The 26,272-nt window shown below is 41.7% G+C and overlaps 1 protein-coding gene and 1 non-coding gene across 3 annotated transcripts in view; both read right to left on the bottom strand.

Annotated features, from left to right (window-relative positions):
* NAP1L4 (nucleosome assembly protein 1 like 4) overlaps positions 1 to 18,690 on the bottom strand; it is a 36,174-nt gene extending 17,484 nt beyond the window's left edge. For both annotated transcript variants that reach the window (XM_053393623.1, XM_053393612.1), the window contains exons 1-9: positions 18,585 to 18,690; positions 9,926 to 9,959; positions 8,188 to 8,249; positions 7,266 to 7,365; positions 6,875 to 7,016; positions 5,920 to 6,006; positions 4,371 to 4,502; positions 3,477 to 3,548; positions 618 to 757 (exon numbers count right to left, since the gene is read on the bottom strand). In XM_053393623.1, coding sequence (XP_053249598.1) covers positions 618 to 757; positions 3,477 to 3,548; positions 4,371 to 4,502; positions 5,920 to 6,006; positions 6,875 to 7,016; positions 7,266 to 7,365; positions 8,188 to 8,249; positions 9,926 to 9,939 — 749 coding nt within the window. In that variant the 5' untranslated portion in view covers positions 9,940 to 9,959; positions 18,585 to 18,690. The remainder of the gene's footprint in view (positions 1 to 617; positions 758 to 3,476; positions 3,549 to 4,370; positions 4,503 to 5,919; positions 6,007 to 6,874; positions 7,017 to 7,265; positions 7,366 to 8,187; positions 8,250 to 9,925; positions 9,960 to 18,584) is intronic.
* LOC128403323 (small nucleolar RNA SNORA54) lies at positions 5,551 to 5,678 on the bottom strand. The gene has a single exon (XR_008327934.1). It is a non-coding gene; the product is annotated as a small nucleolar RNA SNORA54 (small nucleolar RNA).
* Positions 18,691 to 26,272: the final 7,582 nt, after the last annotated feature.

Genomic DNA, 26,272 nt, shown 5'->3' with positions numbered 1-26,272 from the left:
AATATTTTTTTTTCTTTATTTCCCCCCCCCCCAAAAAAATCTAGGTGCGTCCTATGGGGCGAAAAATACGGTAAATCCATTGGTTTGGGTGCTAGCCTACGAAGCAGGAGAAAACAAGCTTGCTCCATCTCCATGTGACAGCCCTTTAGATATCTGAAGATACTGGATATCCCATCTCTTCTCAGTATCCTCTTTACCGGGCTAAACATACCCAGTTCCCTCAACTGTCCCTCGTAAGGTTTGGTTTCTAGGCCCTTTATCATCCTGACCACCCTCCTCTGCACGTATTCCAGCTTGTTAACATCCATCTTAAACTGTGGGATCCAGAACTGGACAAAGGACTCCAGGTGTGGTGTGACCAAGGCAGAAAAACAGCTTGTTTTTGCTGTTGCATCACATTGTTGACTCATGTTAAACTTATGGTCCTCTAAGACCCCCCCCCCCGATCCTTTTCACTTGTACTACTGGCAATAATTCTGTGATTGCTGATCCAATATACTGCATTCATTCATAACATTTTATATTTTATATCATTTTATATTTTGACCACATATATTTATAATAGTACCTTAAACTTCAGACTAGAAGCTCAAAAATGTTTAAGAATATTTTCTTACCCCTCACAGTCAACAATTTCAGGGCCTTCAAATGAAAAGGGATCCGTCTTATCTGGCTCTGACTTCATCTTGTAGGTTTTTGTCAGAATCGAATTAGTAAAATAGTCATTGGGCTCGAAGTAGAACTCTAATGTGAAAGACTAAAAGAGATCCGTTATTGTTGTAAAGCTCTCAACTATTTTTGGCAGACAGAAGGTGATAAAGTGTTATTAGTAAACAATATTTGTATTGGCAATGCACCCTTTACAAAAATAAAAGTTCAGATCCTACATTGTAACAGTCTCATTTTACACTGTTCTATTAAAATGTAATAAAACATGAATAAGAAAAACAAACACAATAAATAATTTGGAACAATTAGCGTGCTATATGTTTTCTGGACAGGTTTTGTATTACAGCTATTCACAGTGCTTCAACCTTATGTACAAAGTTCTGCTTTTTTATTTTTTTGCTTTTCAAACAAAGCTTAAAGGCTAATTTAATACAGTGCACACTTAATTCACAAGCAGATACGCACACATACAGGGCACACAAGAACCAGCATAGTGGCAGCTCAAACTATGACAGTTGAATACAAACATTTAAAGCTGTATCCAACTGATGTCCCTCAGCTGATAAAAGCCTCTGCTGGACCAAAGAGCCTTCTGTGAGTGGAACAGGGATTAATGCCATCTTTAACAATTCCCCTGTGCTACCTCCCCTGACTCCATGTTTTTTTGGGGAAGGGGGGATAGGATGTGGGGAATTGCCAAAGGTCACATTGCTCACTCCACCAGGCTTCAGTCAGTGGAGGAACATCAATTAGCTACAACCTTTAACGTTGGTTGGGGGACAATGACATAAACATCCTACATTCATATCTAAAAGCACAAGTGTTATCTATTGCTTTAGTCAGCAGCAATGGCAGGGCAGGTAAGAACAGCAGGGTATCAGATCCCCCCCCCAAAAAAAATGGTTTAGAGAATGAGTCAAAGCATTTGAAAACATCTTCAAATGAATTATTTGATTATATATTGCTCAAGTGAAGAAATATTTCAGAACTAGTCACCAGGCATTTCCCTCATTAGCTTGTACTGTTGCTACCTATTCCACCTTCTTGCCACTGTCATAATAATTTGCTAACATTTCCAAGCTACAAGAAAAATGGAGGGCAAACACCCCCATGTGAGCCAGAGGCAGTTTGCTGTGCAGGTGCTCATTCACAAGGAGCAGTTAACTGCTAACTTGTTCAAGAAAAGCATGAAACTGCAAAACCTTTGGTGAAAAATAATCCAAAAGCAATTATCTTATTTCAGGTCTGACAACCAGGAGAGAATTACAACTTTACTTAAGTAACCACAATATGGATAAAAGCTTCACTACAGCGCATTCAAAGAACAGAAGCTTAAATATGTTCTAACAGAACTCTCACATATTGCTTAGTTTTCTAGTGGCAAACTGCTCTTATGTGCCAAGTGAAGTCAAGAGCTTGGAGTACTTCCAGGAACAACAGGATGCCTTATGAACAGTTATTCCAGCCACTGATTTCTGTTTATATTACTAGAGCTAGTTCTCACTAGAGAGCAGATAAAAGCTTCTCCCACCCTCTTAAAAAGGTAATCCTAATCCTTTAAAATATAAATAGAAGTAAAATGCAAACCCAGCATGTAAGATACTAACAGAAGACTGAGCAGTGTAACCAACTTAAAACTTTTCCAAGGAAAATCAAAGCCAAGGTTGTTAATAATGTGGGGTCAACTCTCTGAAGGTGAAGCCATGTAATGCTACTGAGCACAACTTCCTCCGAGTGCTTCTATTAGATCAATACAGTATAAAACTCTATTTACTGGGCAAAACTTTTCACTAAGAGCAGTGGACTACTGAATAGTTTCTCTGAAGTGGCCCACTAAGCAATATATATTTTTAGCTACTTTCACTGCATGCAGCCCAACAGAAACAGCTCCCAGAGAACCTAATTCACTAATTACTGCCATTAACATTCTAAATGAGGTACTAGGAAAGATCTGCATCTTCCCTTGCTCTGTGGAGGTTGTTTAAAACTAGTTCAAATATGTTAAGAATATCTTCCTTGATGGGGAAGCAATGATACAGAAGATTTCTTAACACATATTAAGTGGTTCTGTCTAGTTTTTCAATTCTTGAGTCATTGTATTAACTTGGTCCTTGAAGCAGAACAAAAGGATCCTCCTATTTTTTGGAACCTTTCCCCAGGACAGCAGAAATGGATTCGTTTCACTTTGTTGGTTGTTGCATGTAACATTTTGCAACAAAGGAAAACTAAAATACAGTCCCAACAACCCACCAATGGCAGAAGAAACCTATACTCACTCACCATACATGAATTAGCGGCACATCCTAAGTTTACATAAATGATTACCAAACCTATACTGAACTCTATCCCTTGCCGAGTTCAGTTATTTTGCTTATGATACTCGCGTAGATTGAAAATGAGCAAAACCTATGAACAGTGACCAACATATCTCCCTATTTTCCTTCCCTGCTCCATTTTTGTTTATTTTGTTTCTTTGCTGGTAAAGTTTTTGTTTTAGTTTATATCAATATAAGAAACATGCTTCAGTAAAGGATTAATAAAAGACCTAATTCAAGTACAAGCTCATATTATTTTAAAACATTGTTTCATTAATTGTCAGTAGGTGGTGCTATTATAACTGTAGTTTTTAATGCCTGATCTAATAAAGAAGTCCCCAGTGGGATATACAGCTGAGAAGTTCATCTTCTAAAGTGAAACTTGATACAATAAGATAAAAATGGAAATCCTCCACACTCAAACTATTAATGGATACCACGCCCCTCACAAGTTAAATCATATTAAATTCTTAGAAGTTAAATCATACTAACCATAGGCTGTCCTGGCTCAGAAAATTTTACTTTGATATCCTGCAGGTGCTTCAAAATTGGCTCATCATATTCCTAAACAAAAATGGTAAAGCTATGATTAAGATGAAAGAAATGGCTGGCATCTCATAAAGAGTCAAATGCCTCCAATGCAAGTTCTCAAGTTTACTTTCATAACATCTTCAATTTCAAGTTAACTGTTTCTGCTTCAGATATTTCTTCAGCCAACTCTATATATTTACTAACACACTAACCCCCCCCCCACTCCCAATACAGTTGACTCAATAATAAATGTATCTCAGAAGGTCAAGAGGGATATACGATTAGGTGTGCACTAATTTAAGAGGAGAGATGAGAGACCCCAATTTTTGGACAACACCGAGACAGCAAATAAGGAGAAGGTAAATCAAGAAAAGGCCAAAACAGGGACAGAAGTAGCTTACTGAAATCTGCAAGTTGTAAAGTAATTAGAAAAGCCCGGCAAAATTCTAACAAACAGCATGACAGTGGCCTGGGCTCACACATACATGTGCTGATGCAGGCTGCCCCAAAGTCCGTTTTGCTGCTTCCTGACTCTTGACATGCTGGAACAAGCCTAGACTTGTTTTGTAGTCCAAACCCATGAAAGCAGGTTTGGACAACAGTACAAGTCAAAGCTTATGGTCTGTTGCAGCGAGAAGTGGGAGACAAGTGAAGTGAGGACTTCTGAGCAGCATGAGCAATACTATTTTAATGTGATGAGTGAACCAGAACACATGTTCATTAATACTTATTTGCAGGCAAATCTGCCACAGATCCCTTTCCTGTTCGTATTTATCATTATCAGTTGGTATTTGAATTGAGATAGCATGACATGTAAAAACACTAATTAACAAACATCCTTTTTATAGGCATTACCTGTACTAATTCACTCAGCATATCTACATTTCTAAATATTGTGAACCAAAAATCTGGGATTCCTTTGGGATTTGTCTCTTCAGCTGCTCCTGCTTCTTTTTCTTCTATTACTACTTTATTTTTCACATCTCCCTAATAACAGAAAAGAGAGAAACTTCTTTAAAGGTTTTGGCCAGAAGCTAGTCAACAAATAAATTCAAAGTTGTTTGTAAAATGCAAATGCCCCATTTCCTAGGTGTTCTTTTAATGTTCTTAATGCAGAAACATTGTCATTATAAAAAGTATTTGCATCTAAAACAAAACTTGGGTGGTTGTGAGGCTAAGGGCTATAAGAGGCAAAAATAGCAATTTTAACACAGATTGGTATTGCTTTATTACACAAGTAAACAGCTTGGGTCATACATTATATCTCATTGACACATGGTGATTTATGGATTCTGAGAAGATTTAAGTAAATTTGTATAACTTCTCAATATATATCATTGAAATGTATGTACTGTGACTGTGTATTTTGTTTATTATTATTTGTTAAATGCTATGATGGGCAAAAATATAACCTTGGGTGGTTTTGCGCCTATCAGTTTGGAAACAAAATGACACCCCACCCCCGGCACACTTGCCCTAAAAAAAATGAGGCAATGGTTTCTCCATATTCTGGAGAGTTCCAGGGTATGCAAAAGTAAATTAGTCTCTAATTTAAAAAAACCAAAAAGAAGCATCTAAAAATAGTTTAACAAGGACACATTTTCATTTTCTTACTCTCCAGAATGCCCCCTACCCACTATACAGTAATAAAGCACTAAGGTTTCCAAACCTGAACTCTTTCATACTTTGTAAGTCAACTGGGAGAATTTCAGGAGGCATGCAGACACAGTAATAAAAAATAGGGGAATATTTCCCTTTTAGAGCAGTTCAGAGATTAAGATCACTGGAGGAGGCCCTCTCGCAGATCCACCAATCTCACAGGTTCTGGCAGCAGTAGCTTGTGAGAGGGCTTTCTCAGTGATGATCCTAAGAATGTGAAGCTCCCTTACAACACAGGTGCATCAAGTACCCTATCTTTTTGTATCCTCCCTAAAATGTGTTGAATAAAACTATTGCTTTTGAGTTGCTGTAACCCGTCCTGAACCTTTTGCTGAAAAGCAGGCAGGAAAGACAAAAATAAAATAGATCAATAATGACGTGTCCCCAAAACGAAGATAACAGACATGCAAAAAATGCCTGCTTTTTCTCATCCTGGGTGTTACTGTAGCACTGGAATGGAACCCATTAGCAGAAGAGGCTGTCAACAGGTTACGAACAGTGCAAATGACTAGATCAAAGCAGGTTCCTGGCCAATTTCTTTTAGGCATGCAGCTATTATATGCAGCTATAGAAAGAGAAAAACTGCTAAATATCTTGGTAACTCAAGCTCATGATGTGCTCTGCTAGGTAAGGTATTATTTTAATTAGATCACTTCATTAGGTTTTCTGAAGAGTTTACTAGAAATATTACACATCACAGCTTAAATTATTTTAGTAATTGTGTTCAGAAGCAAATTCTACTTACGGCAAGTTTTTCTTCCTCCTCATTTTCACTGTGCCATTCTGCTTCTGCCTCTGTGGGTTCAGCACCACCAGTGATAAAATCCCTTCTCTGTGTAATTTGTATAAAAATTGTAGACAAGTTAGAATATACTAAGGTTATCCAAGAGCACTGGAGAGTGCTGTGGAAAATGGATCAACAATGGTGGTTCCCATTGTATGCTCAAATGAGTTAAGGAACTGTATAAACTACTATCTCAGAAGTATTAGGAATATGCTTCATTTTTTTAAATCTAACACCCAAATGACTTTATCATCAAACAATATCTGAGAGTGACTTAGGTTTCTGGTATTTTAGATACTCTAACCAAGGTACAGGGCAACAAATATCCTTTGAACGTTGTAAATTAAAGTAAAAAGAAAAGAAAACAGTTACTTTAGCTGAACAAAAACTAAATACACTATAATGCCTAAAAAGAGAAAATGAAGTGCAGATTACAGCTGTGTAGCTGCCGAACAGTTCAAACATGAAATTGACCAGGATCAGAGGAATCCTGAATAACTATACCATAAATGAATACCAGTATTCTAAATGCCAAAATAATTAATTATAGAATTAAGACTTAACAGTAAAGCCCTAATATAGTTGTTGCTTTAGGTAAAGGCTACTAACAGCAGGAACATTAGTTTTATATATCTAGCAGCTGTCTTAGAGGGACCACTCTGCCTATTGTTCTCACCTCCCTTTTGTCAACACATGCTAAACACACACCTAAGTAGTCAGGCTTTGAGAACACTTCGGATAGCTATATGCAAGTTCTCATGATATAGATGACAGAAATAAAATAGCAACCACACAGTGCAAAGAACAACCCAGTTTTAGCCCCCTCGCAATGATAGGAGCTGTTACAATTACAGGAAGATGAAGCATAGTTCCACTTAATATTAGTTAAGACTGCAAGGAAATTTACATGCCTTACCTTATCAAAGAGAGGCTGGTACAGGGCTGCATATTTTCGCTCTAAATCATGAACTTCTTCATAAAATTTAGCTTCTATATGGGCACATTTCACCTGAAGCTGTTTCAAGGCATCAATTCTTCTTTTTACTGCTTTTGGTAAGCTAGGAACAAAATTATTTAGAATTTACATAGCAGCAGCATCTAGCTTCCTCCACATAATAAGATTTTCACTACTTTCCAAGTATCTCCAGAATTCAGAGAAATTTCCTGTCCCTCTCTAAGGCTGGAGGCTTTCCTTAACCTCAGGCTGAGCTTGCCAAATCAAATTAACAAATGTACCTAATAGTGGCAAGTGCATTTTTGGACCAGTGAATCTTTTACTTGTGACAAGTGGTGTTTCTCATTCTTACGTTTCAATGTAGCTGGAAGGAGTGTGAGGTGCATTATCAAGTCGCTCCTGTAAAGCTGCCAAGACTTGTGGATTCTGCATTACCTGGTCTGCTAACTTTTCTGTAAAAGAAGAGTTTAAACAAATCTCACTATAACGGTATAATTTTATTAGGCATTTATTTTGGCATCATTTCCACATAAAATTCAAACCAGGGAATTCTTAGATAGGGTATTGTGCTCCCAAAGGAACAATGAATCTATCTGGAAATATAAGACGTTCAAATTACAAAAGCTGTGGATGATGGAAATAAGATGACATTGAAGAAAAGTTCTTCAGAGGTACAAAGTACAGGTCAAAAGCTACCCATTCATTCAAGTTCCCTTATTGTCCCCAGCAACTTAAGCTGCATTTCTTTGGAATTTTAAGCAATTCTATCCTTGAAGGCCCAGTGCACAAAACAGAACATGTAATCAAAACAGATTTCTTACTCTGGGGCCAGGATTAAAGAACCATCCCTATTCATACCCAGCATCAACTAGTTGCCCAAATATGAAGATATTATCTCAGTTCCTGAAAAGATATGAATTCCAGAGAAAATGTGCAAACCTGGCGAGCAGTCTTCAAGAACCTTCTGATTCAGACCTTTGATGTATATGCAACATAACAGAAGGCACAAGGAAGTTCTTGGCATACCCTTTAAGACAGTGGTCACAGCTCCTGCTGCTCTGCCATCTCTGTCCACTAAAACATAACTTTTACCCAATCAGGAAGAGGTGCAGGAAGGAGCTATACACAAAAACCAGGATAGGATGCACAGCAGCAGCATAATTTCTCTCACCTTCAGAGCTTTTAAAGGGATAAAAACAATCTCTGGAAACCCTAACCACACACTCATTCTGCATTTTAACATACTTTTGAAACATAGTATTTTAATCAGTTACCTTTTTTATCACCGGTACCTTTAGCAGCTTCCACAGAATCTGAGGCAGCATCTTCTGTTTTACTGCAAAAACATATTTGAGAGATATTTGCATAATATAATATAACTTAAATCAAGTAAGCTTTGGTAAATGGGGTGGATCCAGGGTAATGCTCACTGGAATGCCACTCAAACTGAGTGGTTGGGAGAAGGACTAAAAAGCAGAACTTTAAATGATTCCTCCTTTCCTCTGTAGTCCATTGTTCCAAAGGGCTGCCCTTCTATTCATGACAGGATAAATTCTGGATCCAACCCAATGTAAACTGGTATTTTAAAAATTAGTAAAGATATCAATTTCTTGTTGGCAGTTTTGACACTCAAATGAACTTGTACAACAGGCACTTAAAAATAAATCAGATTTTCAATTTCCCATTACTTTTGCCAAGATTGTACACAGGATAAAGGCTAAAGATGCTGTTAGGTCAATTATACCGCATTCTAGGTGTGTGTGGAAAGATTCCCATGACACATATTTCCAAACAGCTTGCCAGAAGAATTTCATTGGTTAGGAATAACTATTTCTAAATTTCCAACTTGAAAAGGCAATTGGAGAAAATTAAACTGTAACCCTGGTTTAAGGAGCTATTTGGCACCTAGCTTATATATCAAAGTTTCTAAAACTGGGTGTGGCTCACATACATCATTTGAATAGCAATGCCCCTCCACTGGGAGGGGGGGATGGCCCCCTCAAATATTTTACTGAGGGGGCTGAAGGGATCTTGCTCCTTAGGAGTTGGCTCCTATGGCACAAAGTATGGATGCCTCAAGAGACAGACAAATCAGGAGTTTGTGGCATGCCAGGACAGGAGCAACGAAACCTAGTGTGCCTACCTAAGACAGAATGAGCTCCGCCTGCCACTCCAGTGCAGGACTGCATTCCATTCCATAGCTCAAAGCCACACCCCTTCCCACCGGCCTTCACATTTCTAATTAAGACCAGAAGGAAACACATCATAAAACATGAGGAATTGCATATTTAACTGTACTGTACCCTGGAGTTGCACTCTTATATTTTCAGTTGGATTTTTATACACCTGCCAAGAAGTTGGATCACTACTGTTTCAGGACCTATTCTTCCTCTCTTGCTTTGTGAATAGTAGTTTGGCTATAACGCTAGTACACAATTTGAAGTACAGGTTCTAAAAATTCTCAGTAAGCTTCCCATGGGTAACTAAGAACAAAAAAAAAACCTTAGTAGGAAGGACCCACATGTTCTATGTTTTAAGGGTATCAAGAATGTACAATGCACCATAAACTGACCATCACTCCCTGACACAACATGACCCAGTAACGGGGCTACACAGACCTACCAATTTCACACAGATTAGAAGAAAAAAAAAGCACAAACATTTTCAATTATATATTTTCAGAAATGTTTAATGCTTTTCAATTGTGTTGTTTTGCTGTTTTGTCATTTGCAGTGCTCCTCTGGGAAGAAAGGCAGGATATAAACTTAATAAATGGTCATCATCTCCTGACTCATTAGAGGGACCACATCTTAACCAAAGAAAATCGGTATAGAAAATACATTTTATTAAGTCCAGTGAAAGATTTTCTCAAGTACAGGGAACTCCCCATTTGCATAGTGGTTGTGCCGAAAACACTGCATGTGTCAGTGATCACACATCAATCAGACAAGCGCAAAACGTTTGCCACTAATTCTTAAAGACCCATAATTTTCAGGACTTTTCAGAACCTACCTGTTATCTGCCATCTGCGAGATCTTTTATCCACCTGTAAGACAATACAAAGAATTTAAAAGTATGCTGATACGTTTCCAAAGCAACTTTCATGGAATAGTATTATTTTTGTATATTATTTTTACTAATAGCCAATTACAGCATAAACCACTTCTGAATCACATTTAAAAATGGTTTCAACCATCTTGTATTATGGAATGGACTTGCTTTTAGAAGTTGAAATACATTTCTCTCTGTTATTTTCCACTGAAAGCCTATTGAATTGGGCTTAGCAGACTAAAAGTCAATCCTAGAATGTGTAAGATATATGGTTTTTTCCCCTTCGTTAACAAACATCCAAACAACAGTAGCATAAACTAAAATCCCTACGTTATAGTTCATATATTTCATTTTTGCAATACTAGAGGTAGAACTTATTTAGCCAATCACAATTTTTGAAAAAAGCTAAAATGAACTTAGAGCTTGAATAAATGCATCATTGTACATAGCAGAGTTGCCCTCTATTCTCTATTACTTTTGTAATGTATATAGATCAAATATCTCTATATGACATCTGCAAGGAACTGCATTCTAAGAAATGTAACTTTAAGTTGTCACCGATGGAAGCAAAGGCCCAGAAAAAGCTCAATATGGAGGCCAAATGGCCGAAATATTGGGAAATTCTGGAACAAGGAAACAAACTGAAATTGCAGAGTTTTGAGAAACTAAAAGATAAAGTGCGAGATTGGCTTCATTATTATCAAATAAGGGACGCTTACAATTTGGATAAAAAAATTGGCTTCCAGGTGGAAAAATCAAAATTGGAAACAGAACTGCTAGATCCCAAAACTAAGATACTTTCAAGAATGTATAACTTGCTGTTGAAATGGAATACGCAGGATGAAACGGTTAAATCTGCTATGATTAAATGGGCACAAGATGTTGGACATAACATTATGTTTGCTGACTGGGAACAGTTGTGGACCACAGGTATGAAATTCACGGCATGTAATGCCTTAAGAGAGAATATTATGAAAATGATATACAGGTGGTACATGACACCAGTCAAGCTTGCAAAAATCTATCATTTGCCCGATAATAAATGTTGGAAATGTAAAGACAATGAAGGTACATTCTTTCACCTTTGGTGGACGTGCCCAAAGATTAAGGCTTTCTGGGAGATGATATATAATGAAATGAAAAAGGTATTTAAATATACCTTCTTGAAGAAACCAGAGGCCTTTCTCCTGGGCATGGTCGGCCAATTGGTGTTAAAGAAGGATAGAACTCTTTTTATGTACGCTACAACAGCAGCAAGAATACTCATTGCAAAGTATTGGAAGACACAAGATTTACCCACTCTGGAAGAATGGCAGATGAAAGTGATGGACTATATGGAATTGGCGGAAATGACTGGCAGAATCCGAGACCAGGGAGAAGAGTCGGTGGAAGAAGATTGGAAGAAATTTAAGGACTATTTACAGAAACACTGCAAAATTAATAAATGTTAAAATGATGTCGGAATGAAATGAAGCGGTTTTAGCAACAATGTTAAAAAGGAGTATGTAAAAATGATTGGTTAATAGATGAAAATATAAGGTTATAATATGTTAAGATAAAGAACTAAGAGAAAAACAAAGAGGGAAAGGATTTGCTGAACGAACTACTCGAAATGGAATACAAAAAAGGGAGGTGTGAGGAGGTCAGGGAAACAAGTGAATGAAAGGCAAGACATTGAAAGATGGACTTATTTTTTACTGTTTTTTCTTTTTTCTTTTTTTTCTACTCTGTATTTTGTATTATTTGCTTTTTTATTTTCTTATTATTTTTGTAATCTTTTTTTGAAATTTGAATAAAATATCATTTTTTTTAAAAAAGAAATGTATAAGAACTTGTGCTTAAGCATGCTTTTCATTCCTCCCTCCAATTTTTTTCCTTGTAAATAAATAAATAAAATGAATCATTTGCAAGTGTTGAAGAGAGAAACTCAAGAAATTACTCCTGTGGGCAGGATCAGAAGCAAAAGTGAGTGAAATAATGGGTGCAACTCTTGCTTTGTACGGTAGGGATACATTCCAACTACACAGAAGTTGGGGGTTTCTATACAAACACATGCCTCCATCCAGGCAAGGAAGCAGTATTGTCATTGTTATGCATTTGAGGGTCATGGCCTAGGCCACAGGCACGTATGGGGAGCCTTTGGCATGCAAGTCAATCTTAGTCTGAGAGGCTATCTCCCCAAAACCACACCCATCTGTAAATCAACTGGCATCACTCTATTGCAGAGTTTTTCAAACTTTTCATGTTGGTGACACACTTTTCAGACACATATCATTTCATGACAAAGTAATTCAGTTTTATTAGCAAACCAGAGGTTAAACTAACCCCTTATAAGAGTCTTAGCATGACACAGCTATACACTGCAGCCAACACACTAATGTGTCATGACACACAGTTTGGAAAACTCTGCCCTATTGGGTCGGTGATGGCAGCTGACAGGTAGGGAATTCTGTTATGCATCGGCAGAATTCTATGCAGACAGAATTGAACAGTTCATCAGCTGAAGATGTCATGACATCAGAACTGACAAGTGGGTGGTCAATTCATACATACCCAGAAAGTATACTCATATATACTCTGGAGCGTGGTTTTAGAAAATTGTCCATATGACTACAGTTAAGTGACTTGGATGTCATATTGTAGAGGTCAGCATCAAACATATTTTGGCATTACAAGCATGAGTATCACTCATGCTCTTCCCTTTGCTCCACTCTGAATTTGAGACAAACCAGTGTGCAATTTCATCCAAATTTTGTTTCCTGAAAAAATGTGGGCGGGGGGGGGGACACTAAGGATCAGAATTTATGGGAAGTATCTTTGCAGTAGCCACAATATATGGCTCTGGCAAAGGATGCATGTAGGCCAGAGCAAGGAGGAAAGTGCTGGAAAGCACATACAGGGCAACTGTCACCTTGCCGGGGTAGGGAGTCACCCCAGAGGGAAAATACTCGGAATCATGACAGGTGAAGTGGAAGTAAAAGAAGTAAAAGCCCACATGGAGCTGCAGCAGTCTTGCTCAGAGAACGAAGGCAGGCTGGCATGATGCTGGTCAAAGTTAGAGAGAGCCAAAAAGGCCTCACAGATCTGTTGCCAGCTTGTTCAAGACGAGTGCAGGAAGACAGTCTACAGGAGAGAGGTCCACTGCTTTGTTGAGCTAGGGTAAGGAGCCTACAGGGAAGGAGGGAGGCTTCCTCTTCTCACAGCTGGATTTTCTACAGCAGAAATGGAAAACTATTGTCTCTTGCTTGTTCATTGTCTGGCAATAGTGTTATCTTTTTACACACACACACACACACACAGAGAGAGAGAGAGAGAGAGAGAGAGAGAGAGAGAGAGAGAGAGAGAGAGAGAGAGAAAACAGCCCTTCCCAAGTGAAAGCTCTGCAAGGAAAGCAACTGGTTGGGTGCTTCTGCTGGACAGTGGCATAACACCCACCCACCCCTTTTAAGAGAGTTCATGTGCACAGTGTGTAATGGCTGAAAAGTGATTCTGCTGAAGCCTTGGTGGTGCTACACGGGAAGGGAGCCTGGAGGGAGGAAACACCCTGGACTCTGGCTCTTTTTTTGTTTCTTTCCTGTAAATCAATGTCCCATGAGAAAAAAAGTGTTTCTTCACCTCTGATACACAATATCAAAACTCTCCAAAATATATTTTGGTTACATTTTAGCAAGGTTTAACAATGATAAATATGGTGGAGATTTAAGTTGTTGCTATTGTTGACAAAGAAACTCTTAAAAATCTACTGCAAATCACCCAGATTACTACTTGTAGATTCTTACCTACTTCTGTAGATTCTTACCTACTTCTGCCCACAAGATCACATGACAAACTGAAAAGCAGGTAAGAGCAAAAATCTGAAAGAGCCACTCATTTGGGAAAAGCTATTCATCACAAATCTGGGCCAGCTCACTGTTTCATAAATTTAAGATGAAGTATTTCTAACTTATGGTCAGAAAGATTAAGAAAACAGCTAAACATGCAGGAGTGATCGGAGCAACAGTTACTGCAACAATACTAAAACTATACTTTACACCCAATATGAGGCTGCTGAAAGAGTCCTCTCTCTCAAGTTCTCCCTGTCTTCCCATTTAGGATAATTTATTCCATGTTGTGACAATATAATACTCTGAGTTTCTGCCTTGCATGTTACTGGCATTAGCTGGGAGGGTGGGGAGGTGACAGACAATGTAATGACTGCATTAAATGGGATATGGATGAAGGATGGCGGGGAGAGAAGAACTTGATATGGGGCTGCAATTTTTGGCAGCAGTCCTGTGTCGTGTGCAACACGTAGTTATGACCTCTGTAACAGAGCAAAATACCTACTTCAAAGATATAAAATATTAGAAGTACCACTTAGAAGCCCAGAAGACAAACATCAGAATATTTAACCATAATCACAACTTATAAGCAACCTCTAAAGATATGTAGCCTGCAAAGGTAGTTGAATTAAAGTTTACTGAATGGTCAATATATGGGACATAATTACAGTGGTGCCCCGCAAGACGAACGCCTCGCAAGACGGAAAACCCGCTAGACGAAAGGGTTTTCCGTTTTGGAGGCGCTTCGCAAAACGAATTTCCCTATGGGCTTCCTTCGCAAGACGAAAGCCCATAGGGAAATCTCTGGGACAGCGGGGAAGCGCAGCACGTCTTCCCCACTGTCCTCGGACCTCCTCCGAAGGCTGGCGGTGGGGCGGAGAGACCTCCTCCCACCGCCAGCCTTTGGAAGGCTGCTCCGAAGGCTGGCGGCGGGAGGAGGTCTCTCCTCCCCACCGGCAGCCTTCGGATGGCTGCTCCGAAGGCTGCCGGTGGGGCGGAGAGACCTCCTCCCGCCGCCAGGCTTCGGAAGGCTCCTCCGAAGGCTGGCGGTGGGGCAGAGAGACCTTCTCCCCGCGCCAGCCTTCGGATGGCTGTCCTGAAGACTTGCGGTGGGAAGAGGGTTTTCCTTCCCACCGCCAACATTCAGAATGCTGTTCTGAATGTTGGTGGTGGGGAGGAAAAACCCTCCTCCCACCGCAAGCCCCGGGAACAGAGGAGAAGCGCTGTGCGCCTTCCCCTCTGTTCCCGTACCTGTCCTGAAGGCTTGCGGTGGGGAGAAAAGCCCTTCTCCGCACCGCCAGCCTGGCAAGCGGTCTCCATAGGAACGCATTAATTGATTTTCAATGCATTCCTATGGGAAACCGTGCTTCGCAAGACAAAAAACTTGCAAGAAGAAAAAACTTGTGGAACGAATCAATTTCGTCTTGCGAGGCACCACTGTAAAAATAAAGACACTTTACGTGAAGTTGCTATCAAATAATAAGACAAAGTTTGACCAATTCAGTCAGCAATAGATTGTTTCATAGATGGAATGCTAAATTCTACTTTGACTTTCCCCCATCATTATCCACACTGACAGCCAGTGTGTTATAGTGATTACAGAGTGTTGGACTAGGACCCATGAGACTAGGGTTCAAATCCCCACTATGTCATGAAGCTCACTGGGTGACTGTGGGCTAGTCACCGCCGCTCAGTGGGTTGTTGCGGGAATTATTTGAGGAGCGGGGAGAACCATGTAGGCCACCTTGAGCTCCTTGGACAAAAAGATGGGACATAAAATGCAATAAATAATAAAAATAAATACAATAAATAAAATATCCATAGAATAACATTAAAACTACACAAAGTAGTTTAAAGAAAAATGTAAGTGACAGTGTATTAACACCAAATTCTCAGTCATGTGAGGTAGAACACAATGCTTTTATAAGCATGTTTTCACCAACAGCAACAGTCAACAAAATCCAAAAACACTTGCAGAAGTATTTCAGCAAGGTGAATTGCCAGAAATCTGTAGGATTATGGTTATAATGTATATTAAATTAGATATCAGTCAACATGACCATATTTCAAACCTTTTATAAAGCAGACCCACAAACAAGACATGTTGTGTAGTGAACTGTCCTACTGTGAATGGAAGGGCTCTTTCCATTTACAGATGGGACCTTCTTCCTCCAGCTCCTCACAACACTTCCCACCATGTTTTGGAGGGGCCCCCAACCTTCTGCAGAATATTCAGGTGGTACAGAGGAATGGAAGTATTGGCAGAAATTGCTTCCACTCCCTCCTCTGATGGGATCATCTTATGGTGGGAGTTCTACTCATGGAAATCCTGAACACAACTCGGTCCTCATAGGGAATCAAGTTATACTTAATGTTATGTAAGTGCCATAGTCCTTCACAGTAACTGTCCTGAATACCACCAACCAACAACATGGTGATCAACAAGATTCCTGAAATCTACTAATTTCATTTGCTTACTCATTTCAGAATTACTTTTGTAAACGTGTAGAACTGAGACAGATTTTCTGCAATGTCCCTAGTGGAATTTGTAGCCAACAAAGGCTTGTTTGAACTAGGCCTTTTAAGGATCATATGCACATGTTTAGCAGAAGATGTAAACTTACATCTGTCTTTACTGCTATGCAACAAAATTAGCCACTTTATCTGAAAGAGTAACTGACAGCAAGTTGTAAGCAAAATATAATTTAGTTTCCAACCAATATTAATTTGGTTTTCAACAAAGTACTGACAGTTCTTTCTTTTCTTCCTTGCCCCGTCAGTTACAATAGTACATACTTATTAAAAAGCCAGTCAAGTATGCAAAGAATTATACCTAAGAAGCAAGAGCATTTTAAGAGACTGTCTACACTGTCAGTCGAAAATAATTAAAGAAAACTGCTGGTAAGTGTCTATATTTTGGGAGCCTTCCAAAAGTGGATTATTTGTTATAATTAATGCAACCACAATTAAACTACAAGATTTGCATCTTGTTTCATCAAGTCTTGTAGACTGGGCTCCTCTGGGAGGAAGGGCAGGATATACACTGAATACATACATACAACTACTAATTATTACTATTCATATGAACCAGAGAAGGACTGCAGTTCAGTTGTAGAACATCTGCTTTGCACCCAGGTCCCAAATTCAACTATCAGCATTTCCAGGTGGAGCTGGGAATATCCCATCTGAAACCCTGAAGAGCTACAGCCAATTAGTTAGAAATAAATGTGCAAAACAAACTAAATGGCCTGACTCCATATTTTATTTTATTTCATAACATCTATATACTGCTTGACTGTACCACAAAACCCCTCAAATTGGTTTAAGATCTAAGATAGCTGTTTAAGTTTACTCAGATATAATTCCATAATGTTTAATGGGGCTTGTGCACACTTATCGGAGAGCATCTGTCATGAAGTGGGATTTAATTCTTATAATGTATAGGAGCTCATGGCTATCCAGCTGCAGTTGACTTCAACTCCTATCAATCCCCTGAGTATTCAAATGGGAGGAATCAAGATGAAGCAATGGTAAATAGGAGCAAACGTTTGCAAACTAACAGGGGAAAGAATCTGTATGCTAAGGAACACAAACAGTAGTCATGCAAAGATTCTACTACAGGAAGATTTCCACCCATATGGTGTTATTGTGTACACAATTGATTATTGAATATTATCTTCCACAATGCCACCTATTTTTGAAGGAATGGGTTTCTGTGCAGTAAGTTTAAAACTGACTCAACCCCCTTTTCTTTTCTTTTCTTTCTTTTTTTTTGACTGAGTTTCACATTGATCAGCTAAGTGTTACATTTAAAAGTTTGTCCAAGCTGACTGACCAGTCCAGCATGATGAAACTTGCGTCCCCAAGGTCTTGCATTTATCAGGCTCTTTCAAAACTTGCATCAAGTGCGAGTCAATTATCTTTCTAAGCCTGGAAGATGGTGCGGCCCCTGCAATAAGAGCTACAAGTAGCGATGCCAAACCACAAAGGAAAATTATGGCTTCCGTTACAGAACTTGCAGTCAGAAGCCCTCGGGCAGGAACAAAACTATGTGTTCTCTATACAGCGGGTGGGGGGGAGGCTGAGAGGAAGAGAGGAGCAGTGACTAGAGGGCGCTGGCAGGAAAAACAAGGGCCTGCCAGGTTACATACTGCAGGGCCTACATCGGGAGAAAAAAAGGGGGGGCGCTTTTCACGGTGTTTATCTATACGACAAGCCTTTCATAAGGCGCGCACACACGGCGCCAACTGACTTCCCCGCACCGCAACTCCCGCCCCCGTTTCCCACGGCACACCTTCCTAGATAGCATTTTCAAAGCGGCGTGGCTTAGACAGCAGGACGGGAAGAGAAATCGCAGAGCACATGGCCGAGAAGAGGTACGGGAGAGAGAGGAAGCGATACGCGCGTGTGTGGATGAGCCCGGGGTCCGCCCTGAGGCGGCGGAAAAAAGCGGCTCTCCTCCCATCCGCCTGCGGCAACCCGTGTGAAGAATCGCCGCCAGAGAGCGAGGAAGCGCCTCGTCCGCCCCTTCGCTGAAGCGCCGCATCTCGGAGCCTTAATAGCCGCTCCGCCGCGCCCAGAGCCGAGGCCGCTCCTTAAAATGGTGCCCGTGCTGGGACCGGACTGCCCCACCCGCTCCCCTGCCTGTTTCCCCCCGTCAGCCGGGCCTCGGCAGCACAACGGGGCCTGCTCGCCTTCCTCTCCGCCCTTCAGCCCGGGTGTGCAGCAGCAGCACAACAGGCCCGCTCCGCGCTGCGCCCCGCCTCGCCCGGGCCCAGCCCCCGCTATCCCCAACTCACCTGGCCCGGCCCTTGCGTCTCCTCACGCCCGCAATAGCAGCGCCCAGGCTGATCCTCTCACTCCGACTCACTCGGGGCTGCGCCGCCCTAAAGAAGGCCGCCTCCCATTGGCCGACGCGACAGCGCCGCGCGCAGTAAGAGCCGTTCGGATTGGCGTAGGCTTAGCGGCGGCCGCTGCTCCACACGCGGGACATGTTGACTTTCCGGCAGAAAGGGGATGAGCCAATCAGAGCGTGGGGAAGGTGGGAGAGCTCGCGCTCGCCGCGCGTGCGCGGGACCGCTCTAAGCGCGAGAGAATTCTCCGATGCGGGGAAGGGGGCGAGGCGAGAGGAGTGGGGTGGGCGGGGCTTGTCCGGTGGAGCGAGGGAGGTGCTGGAACGCGCCGCGGCATTTAAAGGAGCAGGAGCTCTTTAAGGAAACAATGGGTGGGGAGGTGGAAGGGGCGGTCGGCTCTGCACTAACTTAATGCTTGCGTTTTGCCATGGCAACGTTTGTGATGGACTGGCGCCAAGCTAGAGCTAGTCGACTTTCACCTCGAGGCTGAGGGCGTTTTAAAGTGAAAGGGAGAGTATTGTGCCAGTGATTCGACGCATAAGTAAATTTACTGGTAGGTAATTTAGTGGGAAACAGTGGCCCTTCCGCTTGTGCTGGATTCCGCTCCCATCAGCTCCAGCCTTCATGTCATATAGTCAGGGATTATGGGAGCTGGATATCAGCAACAGTTCCCTACTCCCGTTTGAAAGGGACGGTGTGCTATGGTGATGAATAATGCAAGAAAGCCTCAAAGAAAGAATAAACGTATTGCACATTTGTGCGGAATCACGTGTTCAGATCCTGGCAAGAAATTGCATTCGCAACTTCCTACCCTCTGAACATGCAGCGTTTTAGAAATCCATCACAGGCGTGTAAGACGGAACACAGTAATCCCCGCTGTGCAGTGTAACAACTTTGTAAAAGTTATTTTAATTTAAAGATTCAAAGTTGGGCTTCTTGCTATGCCCATAATGGTAAGCATCATGAGCGCACATGCAAATAGGCCCAAGGCCAACTTTACCATGAGTTCCAGAGGGTGTCATTGTGTTTAGTTTCAAATTTCTCATATCTGTGTGTCAAAATAAAAGGGGTGGGAAGCAAAGCAGGATGGCATATTTACTATTTACTTCCAGTTTTAAAATGTCAGTGACTTTATTTCTAGAAACATATTGATTTAGAATGAAACTCCATTGAAATTGACATAGGGTTGGTCTGTGGTGACAGCAGCTGCAGGAGAAAGGGTTAGAAAACCCCTTGGGGCAGAAAGTTTCTGCTGCCATGCAGTGCCAACTCCAGATTGCAGAGGGGCACCCTTAAGGCAAGATGCCCTCAGTTGTTGCTGTTTAGTCGTTTAGTCGTTTAGTTGTTGCTGTTTAGTCGTTTAGACTCTTCGTGACCCCATGGACCACAGCACGCCAGGCATTCCTGTCTTCCACTGCCTCCTGCAGTTTGGTCAGACTCATGTTTGTAGCTTCGAGAACACTATTCAACCATCTCGTCCTCTGTCATCCCCTTCGCCTTGTGCCCTCCATCTTTCCCAACATCAGGGTCTTTTCCAGGGAGTCTTCTCTTCTCATGAGGTGGCCAAAGTATTGGAGCCTCAGCTTCACAATCTGTCCTTCCAGTGAGCACTCAGGGCTGATTTCCTTAAGAATGGATATGTTTTATCTTCTTGCAGTCCATGGGACTCTCAAGAGTTTCCTCCAGCACCATAATTCAAAAGCATCAATTCTTTGACGATCAGCCTTCTTTATGGTCTAGCTCTCACTTCCATGCATCACTACTGGGAAAACCATGGCTTTAACTATACGGACCTTTGTTGGCAAGGTGATGTCTCTGCTTTTTAAGATGCTGTCTAGGTTTGCCATCGCCTTTCTCCCAAGGAGCAGGCGTCTTTTATTTCGTGACTGCTGTCACCATCTGCAGTGATCATGGAGCCCAAGAAGGTAAAATCTCTCACTGCCTCCATTTCTTCCACTTTTATTTGCCAGGAGGTGATGGGCCCAGTGGCCATGATCTTCGTTTTTTTGATGTTGAGCTTCAGACCATATTTTGCGCTCTCCTCTTTCATCCTCATTAAAAGGTTCTTTAATTCCTCCTCACTTTCTGCCATCAAGGTTGTGTCTTCTGCATATCTGAGGTTGTTGATATTTCTTCCGACGATCTTAATTCCAGCTTGGGATTCATCCAGCCCAGCCTTTCGCATGATGAATTCTGCATATAAGTTAAATAAGCAGGGACAGCCTTGCTGTACTCCTTTCCCAATTTTGAACCAATCAGTTGTTCCATATCCAATTCTAACTGTAGCTTCTTGTCCGACATAGAGATTTCTCAGAAGACAGATGAGGTGATCAGGCACTCCGATTTCTTTAAGAACTTGCCATAGTTTGCTGTGGTCGACACAGTCAAAGGCTTTTGCATAGTCAATGAAGCAGAAGTAGATGTTTCTGGAACTCTCTAGCTTTCTCCATAATCCAGCGCATGTTTGCAATTTGGTCTCTGGTTCCTCTGCCCCTTTGAAATCCAGCTTGCACTTCTGGGAGTTCTCGGTCCACATACTGCTTAAGCCTGCCTTGTAAGCTTAAGATGCCCTCAGAGTATCCAGCTATTTCAGTGCACACCTCACAGAGGCACAAGAAGCTGCCTTATAACAAGTCAGAAAATTGGTTGTTCCAGCTCAGGTGTGAAGAACCCTTTTCAGGCTGAGGGCCACGTTTCCTTGTGGTCAACTTAACGGGGGCTGCATATGGCCAGAAGCAACAGTAGGCAGAGCGACGGATGTGCCTCAAGCTTACATTTCAGCCATGCAATAATTAGAGCATGGCACACAACACCTATATTTTTGCCTTCCAGACGGGCAAAAGTACTCAAGGAAGGGGTGGTCTGGGGAAGAGTCCTGAGATGAAGAGGCCCAGAAGGCTTAGGCTTAGGCTCTTCATCCAGGCTCTACCTCAATATTGTCTACACTGGCCAGCAGCAGCTCTCCATGGTTTCAAACCTGGGTCCCTTTCAGCTTTATCTGGACCTTCTGGGTTCAAGCAAGAGTAGGCAGGCAAGCAGGTGGGACGTTGGTTCACTTAACCACTCTGGGGAGAGCAGGCTGGCAAGGAGGAGTTGCTGCATGCTTGCTTACTCACTTACTTGCTGGGAGCCAGAATGGAAGTATCAAGGAGCAAGCTGTGGCAGCTGCTGCTCCGCCTTGCTCATTCACCAAGATGGGTGAGTGACAGCAGCAATGAGGAGGAAGGACAGTGTGTGCCACTCACTCCCCTTGTCACAGTCTCCCTCCAGAACGCTCCTGCTGTTCCACCTTGTTGCCCTTGACACTGTTCTCTCAGACTTCCTCTCCCACTCTGAGTGAGCAGCAACAGCAAAGAATGAACAGCAGCAGGGATTATCCTCTTCCTGGGCTGTGGACCTTGGTGGATACCTGCTGATGCCAATCCCTGCCCTGCTCCCCACCCCTCCAGTGCTGATTCCATGTCCTTGAAAGCAAGAAGCCAAATCCCTAAAATATGCAGAGGAGTGCCCTTGTCAAGTTGTTTTGACCAAGTAATTCAAGTGCTGAAGTGGGGTGTGGGGTGGGGCTGTTTTTTTCTTTAGATATTAATCATTGCTGCAAAGACAAAAATCAGAGCATGCCAATCTGCCTACCTTCTCAACGGAGTCATTTCTGTAGAAGCAAGTTTCCAGCACACACACTAACAGCACTCACAATTAGCCTGTGCACTTTCATTGCTAAACCTGAATAGTCAGATAGTCTTTGACATTTTACACACTACCAATTAGGGGAAAATTTGAGAATACTGCCTCAAGATAGTTCTGAAATCGTTTTAAACTTTGAAACAGAAGCCATGTTTGGTGCCAGATACCCTTCATTCAGTAAGATCACTCTTTTCTCCTCCTGTCCAGTCACAAAAAGTTAGAGCTCCTGCAGTATCGGATCAAAGTCCTGTCTGGTCCAGTCAGTGGTATCAAGCCAGGACTTTCAGGCAGAAGTTCAGGGTTCCATTCGGAATGAATATGAAGGCCCTCAAACACAGCTGGGCTGGCTTATCACATTTTGAAGTAAACGAAGAAATAAAACATTATTGTCAAAGAGTAACATACACAGTAAGACCTTTGGAACTTCCCAATGTTTGGTAGAGCAGTCTGTAGTATATCTGTTGCTACAGGACAGGTGTAGGGAACCTTTAGCTTTCCATATGTTGCTGAACTACAACTCCCAACAGCCCCAGCAAGCATATGGCCAATAGCCAGGGCTGATGGGGTTTGTAGTTCAGCAACATCTCGACTCCAAAAGGCTCCCCCATACACAGTGCTATTTTTTCTAGAAAAATAGGTTCTGTGCCCACATCTGCTGTAGGATGATTATGGAAGCAGGATCCCACTGCTGTTTTTGACATTTATGTGGAGGGGGGGTACTGGGAGAGTTTTAATGTATCTGATAATATTATTTATTATTGATGTGTTTTGTTTTATGCTCTGAGCCCCTCTTGTGATTTTTAATGGAGGGTAATATTGTTAACAATACTAGATTTTAAACGCACAATTGCTGATCCTCTTTGGTGTTTTGTAGCACTGCCAGAATCATAATTCCCTAATGATATGTGCTACTCCAATACTGTCCATCTTTCCACAGAAGTGCCACCCACTGAAATGCACTCTCTTCCAAAATATGCCATTTCCAAGGGTATAAAATTTTAATTGTATTATGTTGCTGAACAGTTTTCTTTTGGGGGCAGCTTCAAGAGAACAAAGAGCACAGCAAACAAGCAAATGAGACCTATGCCAGGGTAAAGCTTTTCAGTAATTTGTGGTTTGAATTTTAGTCCCAAAACCTTGGCAGGGTGTGTACAGACACAACACTTATCTCTCAGCCAAACTTATTTCACCCAACTGTTGTGAAGCTAAATGGCTACTCTGAATTCCTTGAAGAAAGGCTTGGATAGAACTAATGAGAAACACCCCTGCTTTCAAGGAAGTGAACAAGATGGTGTCATTGGTTGCTGGATTCTAGAAAATGGGCTGTACATCTTCCTCTTCTTTATCAAATAGCCTTGACTACAAAAGCTATTTTACCTCATCATCCGTTTGCGTGCCCAGTTCTCCCTTAGGGAGAGCTCTAGTTTCCTTAGGCAGGATGGGAGTAGATATCAGGGTGCTATCTGACTTAGTTGATGAGGCACCTCTCCTTTGGGGGCCCTGCACAAAAAGATTCACATTCTTAAAAAATGTTTGTTGCATTCCTTTTTGACAGGAACCTGCTTGCCTATGCTATCAAAGTCATTCAGGAGGAGAAGGTAGACAAAATTCACAGGTATGTGGAGCATTGGAATGTAACAGATCCATGGATTTATTTGTAGGTTTTGTCATGCACATTCCTTCAAAGAGGTCTCAAGCACCTGTCACGAGGAGAAACAATATTGCAGAATGGTGTGCTATCAAGTATCTGATAAGAACAAAGAATTCCACTGAAGTATTTAAACAGGAATCACACTGTTAGGCAGTACAAATGAAGTGAAAATATGCTTGCCTATGAGGCGGCCCCGTTTCTACACAGATTTTATTTCATGAGCAGATGATACACAGAATGGAGCCTCTCTAGTTGATATCTTAATGGGTGCGTGTATGACAGGATGAGTGGCAGGGTTTTTTACCTTTCTTCCATCAGAAACACTTTCCAGTGTTTTCTCTTTGGATAATTCAGCATCCCTGCCACAACATCCCTGAGAATTTGTGGGCATGTTCTAGATACTGACATGGGGCACTGACCAAGTTTCAGCATTGCTGTGTGTGAACTGAGTGTACACCCTACAATACACATCCTGCTGGTTGCACATTGCAGGCCAAGACCAATTGCAGGGAGCAAACTCTCTACATATCATAATGGATCTTTCTCATTAAGGAATCCATGAGGTTTCTGAAAATAGTTTGAAAACCAGTGCCCTGAGATGTGCAGTGTAGGACTTTAGGCTTTGCGATCCCCAGTGACATTCTGTGCCAGTTGTTATCAAGAGCAGCCACAGTTACAACCAATCTCTTGACGCAACAAGCAATTTATGCTAGGAGTTCCTGATCCAACAAGTGCCAAGCAAGTCGAAGCCTGCACACCTGCACGTGAATGATGAACTCAGCTTGATGCATATCAGACTATAGAAGCCATTTAGTCGAAGGTTGCTTGATGATCTCATGCAACCTATATAGCTCCTTGGGTTTCGGCCAATTTAAACAATGGCCAAGATTTAGTAGTACAGCACGCGAGAGAGAAAGCTTGTAGAACCTCTCATGACATGATCCAGTTTATACTGGAAGGAGTATTCTAGCATCATACCCTTAAATCAGGCATGTCCAACTCCCAAGAGACTGTGATCTACTCCCACTGTATAAAATCTGGCAGTGATCTACCCATTGAGTTGACCAAAGTTGTTGAGCTTTTTTTGGGGGGGGCATCGTTCAGGATCACGTGATCGACCAGGGATGCCCCACGATTGACCAGTTGAACATGCCTGCCTTAAATGATGCCATCTGCTGATTGTATAAACCGACCATGAGTATGTAACTCTTGTACAGCCTTGTACTCTCTCTATTAAAGAAGCTGGAAATACCTGGAGCTGGACAAGTATAAAAAAGGTCTCGTTCACAGCTTAAGATAACTGCCAGTGTCTTCATGTTAACCAGGGAGCCAAGGCAGTGCTTTTTGTTCCTGGCCAAGAATCACCAAGCACTGCTGTGCAAAGATGATAAGGAAGTTGCAGTACCCTGTATTTCCAGGATGCCATTTATCTGGCATTGCAGATTTTCTTGCCAATTTTATTTTAAAACCAACAGCCAAAATATAACATTTATTAAGTCTGTTTTAAATGTCCAGGCACTTTAATTTCAGGGCTTCTCCTTAGAGTACAGGCAGCCTCAGTGGTGGTCTCTGAATGTTGTTGAACTCCCACTTGCCCCCACAATCACGGCCAATGGTCAGGGATAATAGGAGCTATAGTCCAACAACATTTGGAGAGCATCACCTTAGCTACAGCACTGCCTTAGGGGATCCCACTCCTCCGTATGTTTTTAAGGGTAGAGGCAGTGACCAATAGTCGCTGTCCACACTAACTGATACTGTACTCCATTTACACATTGCTTAAGAAGCTCAGTCCAACAGAATGCTCCTGCTGGAGAAAAATACTGGTGCCCTTTTCCGCTTCCTCAAGGTTATCCTTTTAAGCTCCTCAAAAGGAGCAACAAAACTAAGGGGGGAAAGACATGGCATTTGTGGAGTCCCCATAGAGGAAATGAATTGAAGCAGGTGTGTTCTTAGGCTTACAGTTCAGAAAGTAAATGTCAGAGACAGCACTCGGTTACCGAAGTTAAGCACATGTAAAAACTGCTTCTGTTGAGCAAAGCTAAGTGCATGTACTATCCATATTACAAACAGAATTCTCCCCATAGTTTTAACAGATGAATTGAGACATTGTGAGTTTGGCTTGAATGGCTTCTCACAAAAGATACAAGTCCAGCTAAAATTAAGGGGTTGAATCCAGAGTTCCGTGGAGCCAAAGTCCAACCTGATGCTGCTACAGATGGTAGAGATGGAAAGGACACTGTCTCTGATCCCCCCTCCCCCTACGCACCTCTATTTCCCCCCAAAAAATCTTCTTAGG

This window comes from Podarcis raffonei, chromosome 1 (genome assembly GCF_027172205.1).
Source record: "Podarcis raffonei isolate rPodRaf1 chromosome 1, rPodRaf1.pri, whole genome shotgun sequence".
Lineage (NCBI taxonomy): Eukaryota > Metazoa > Chordata > Lepidosauria > Squamata > Lacertidae > Podarcis > Podarcis raffonei.
Note: the sequence above shows the minus strand (reverse complement) of the source record. Positions and strands in the feature narration are given on the sequence as shown.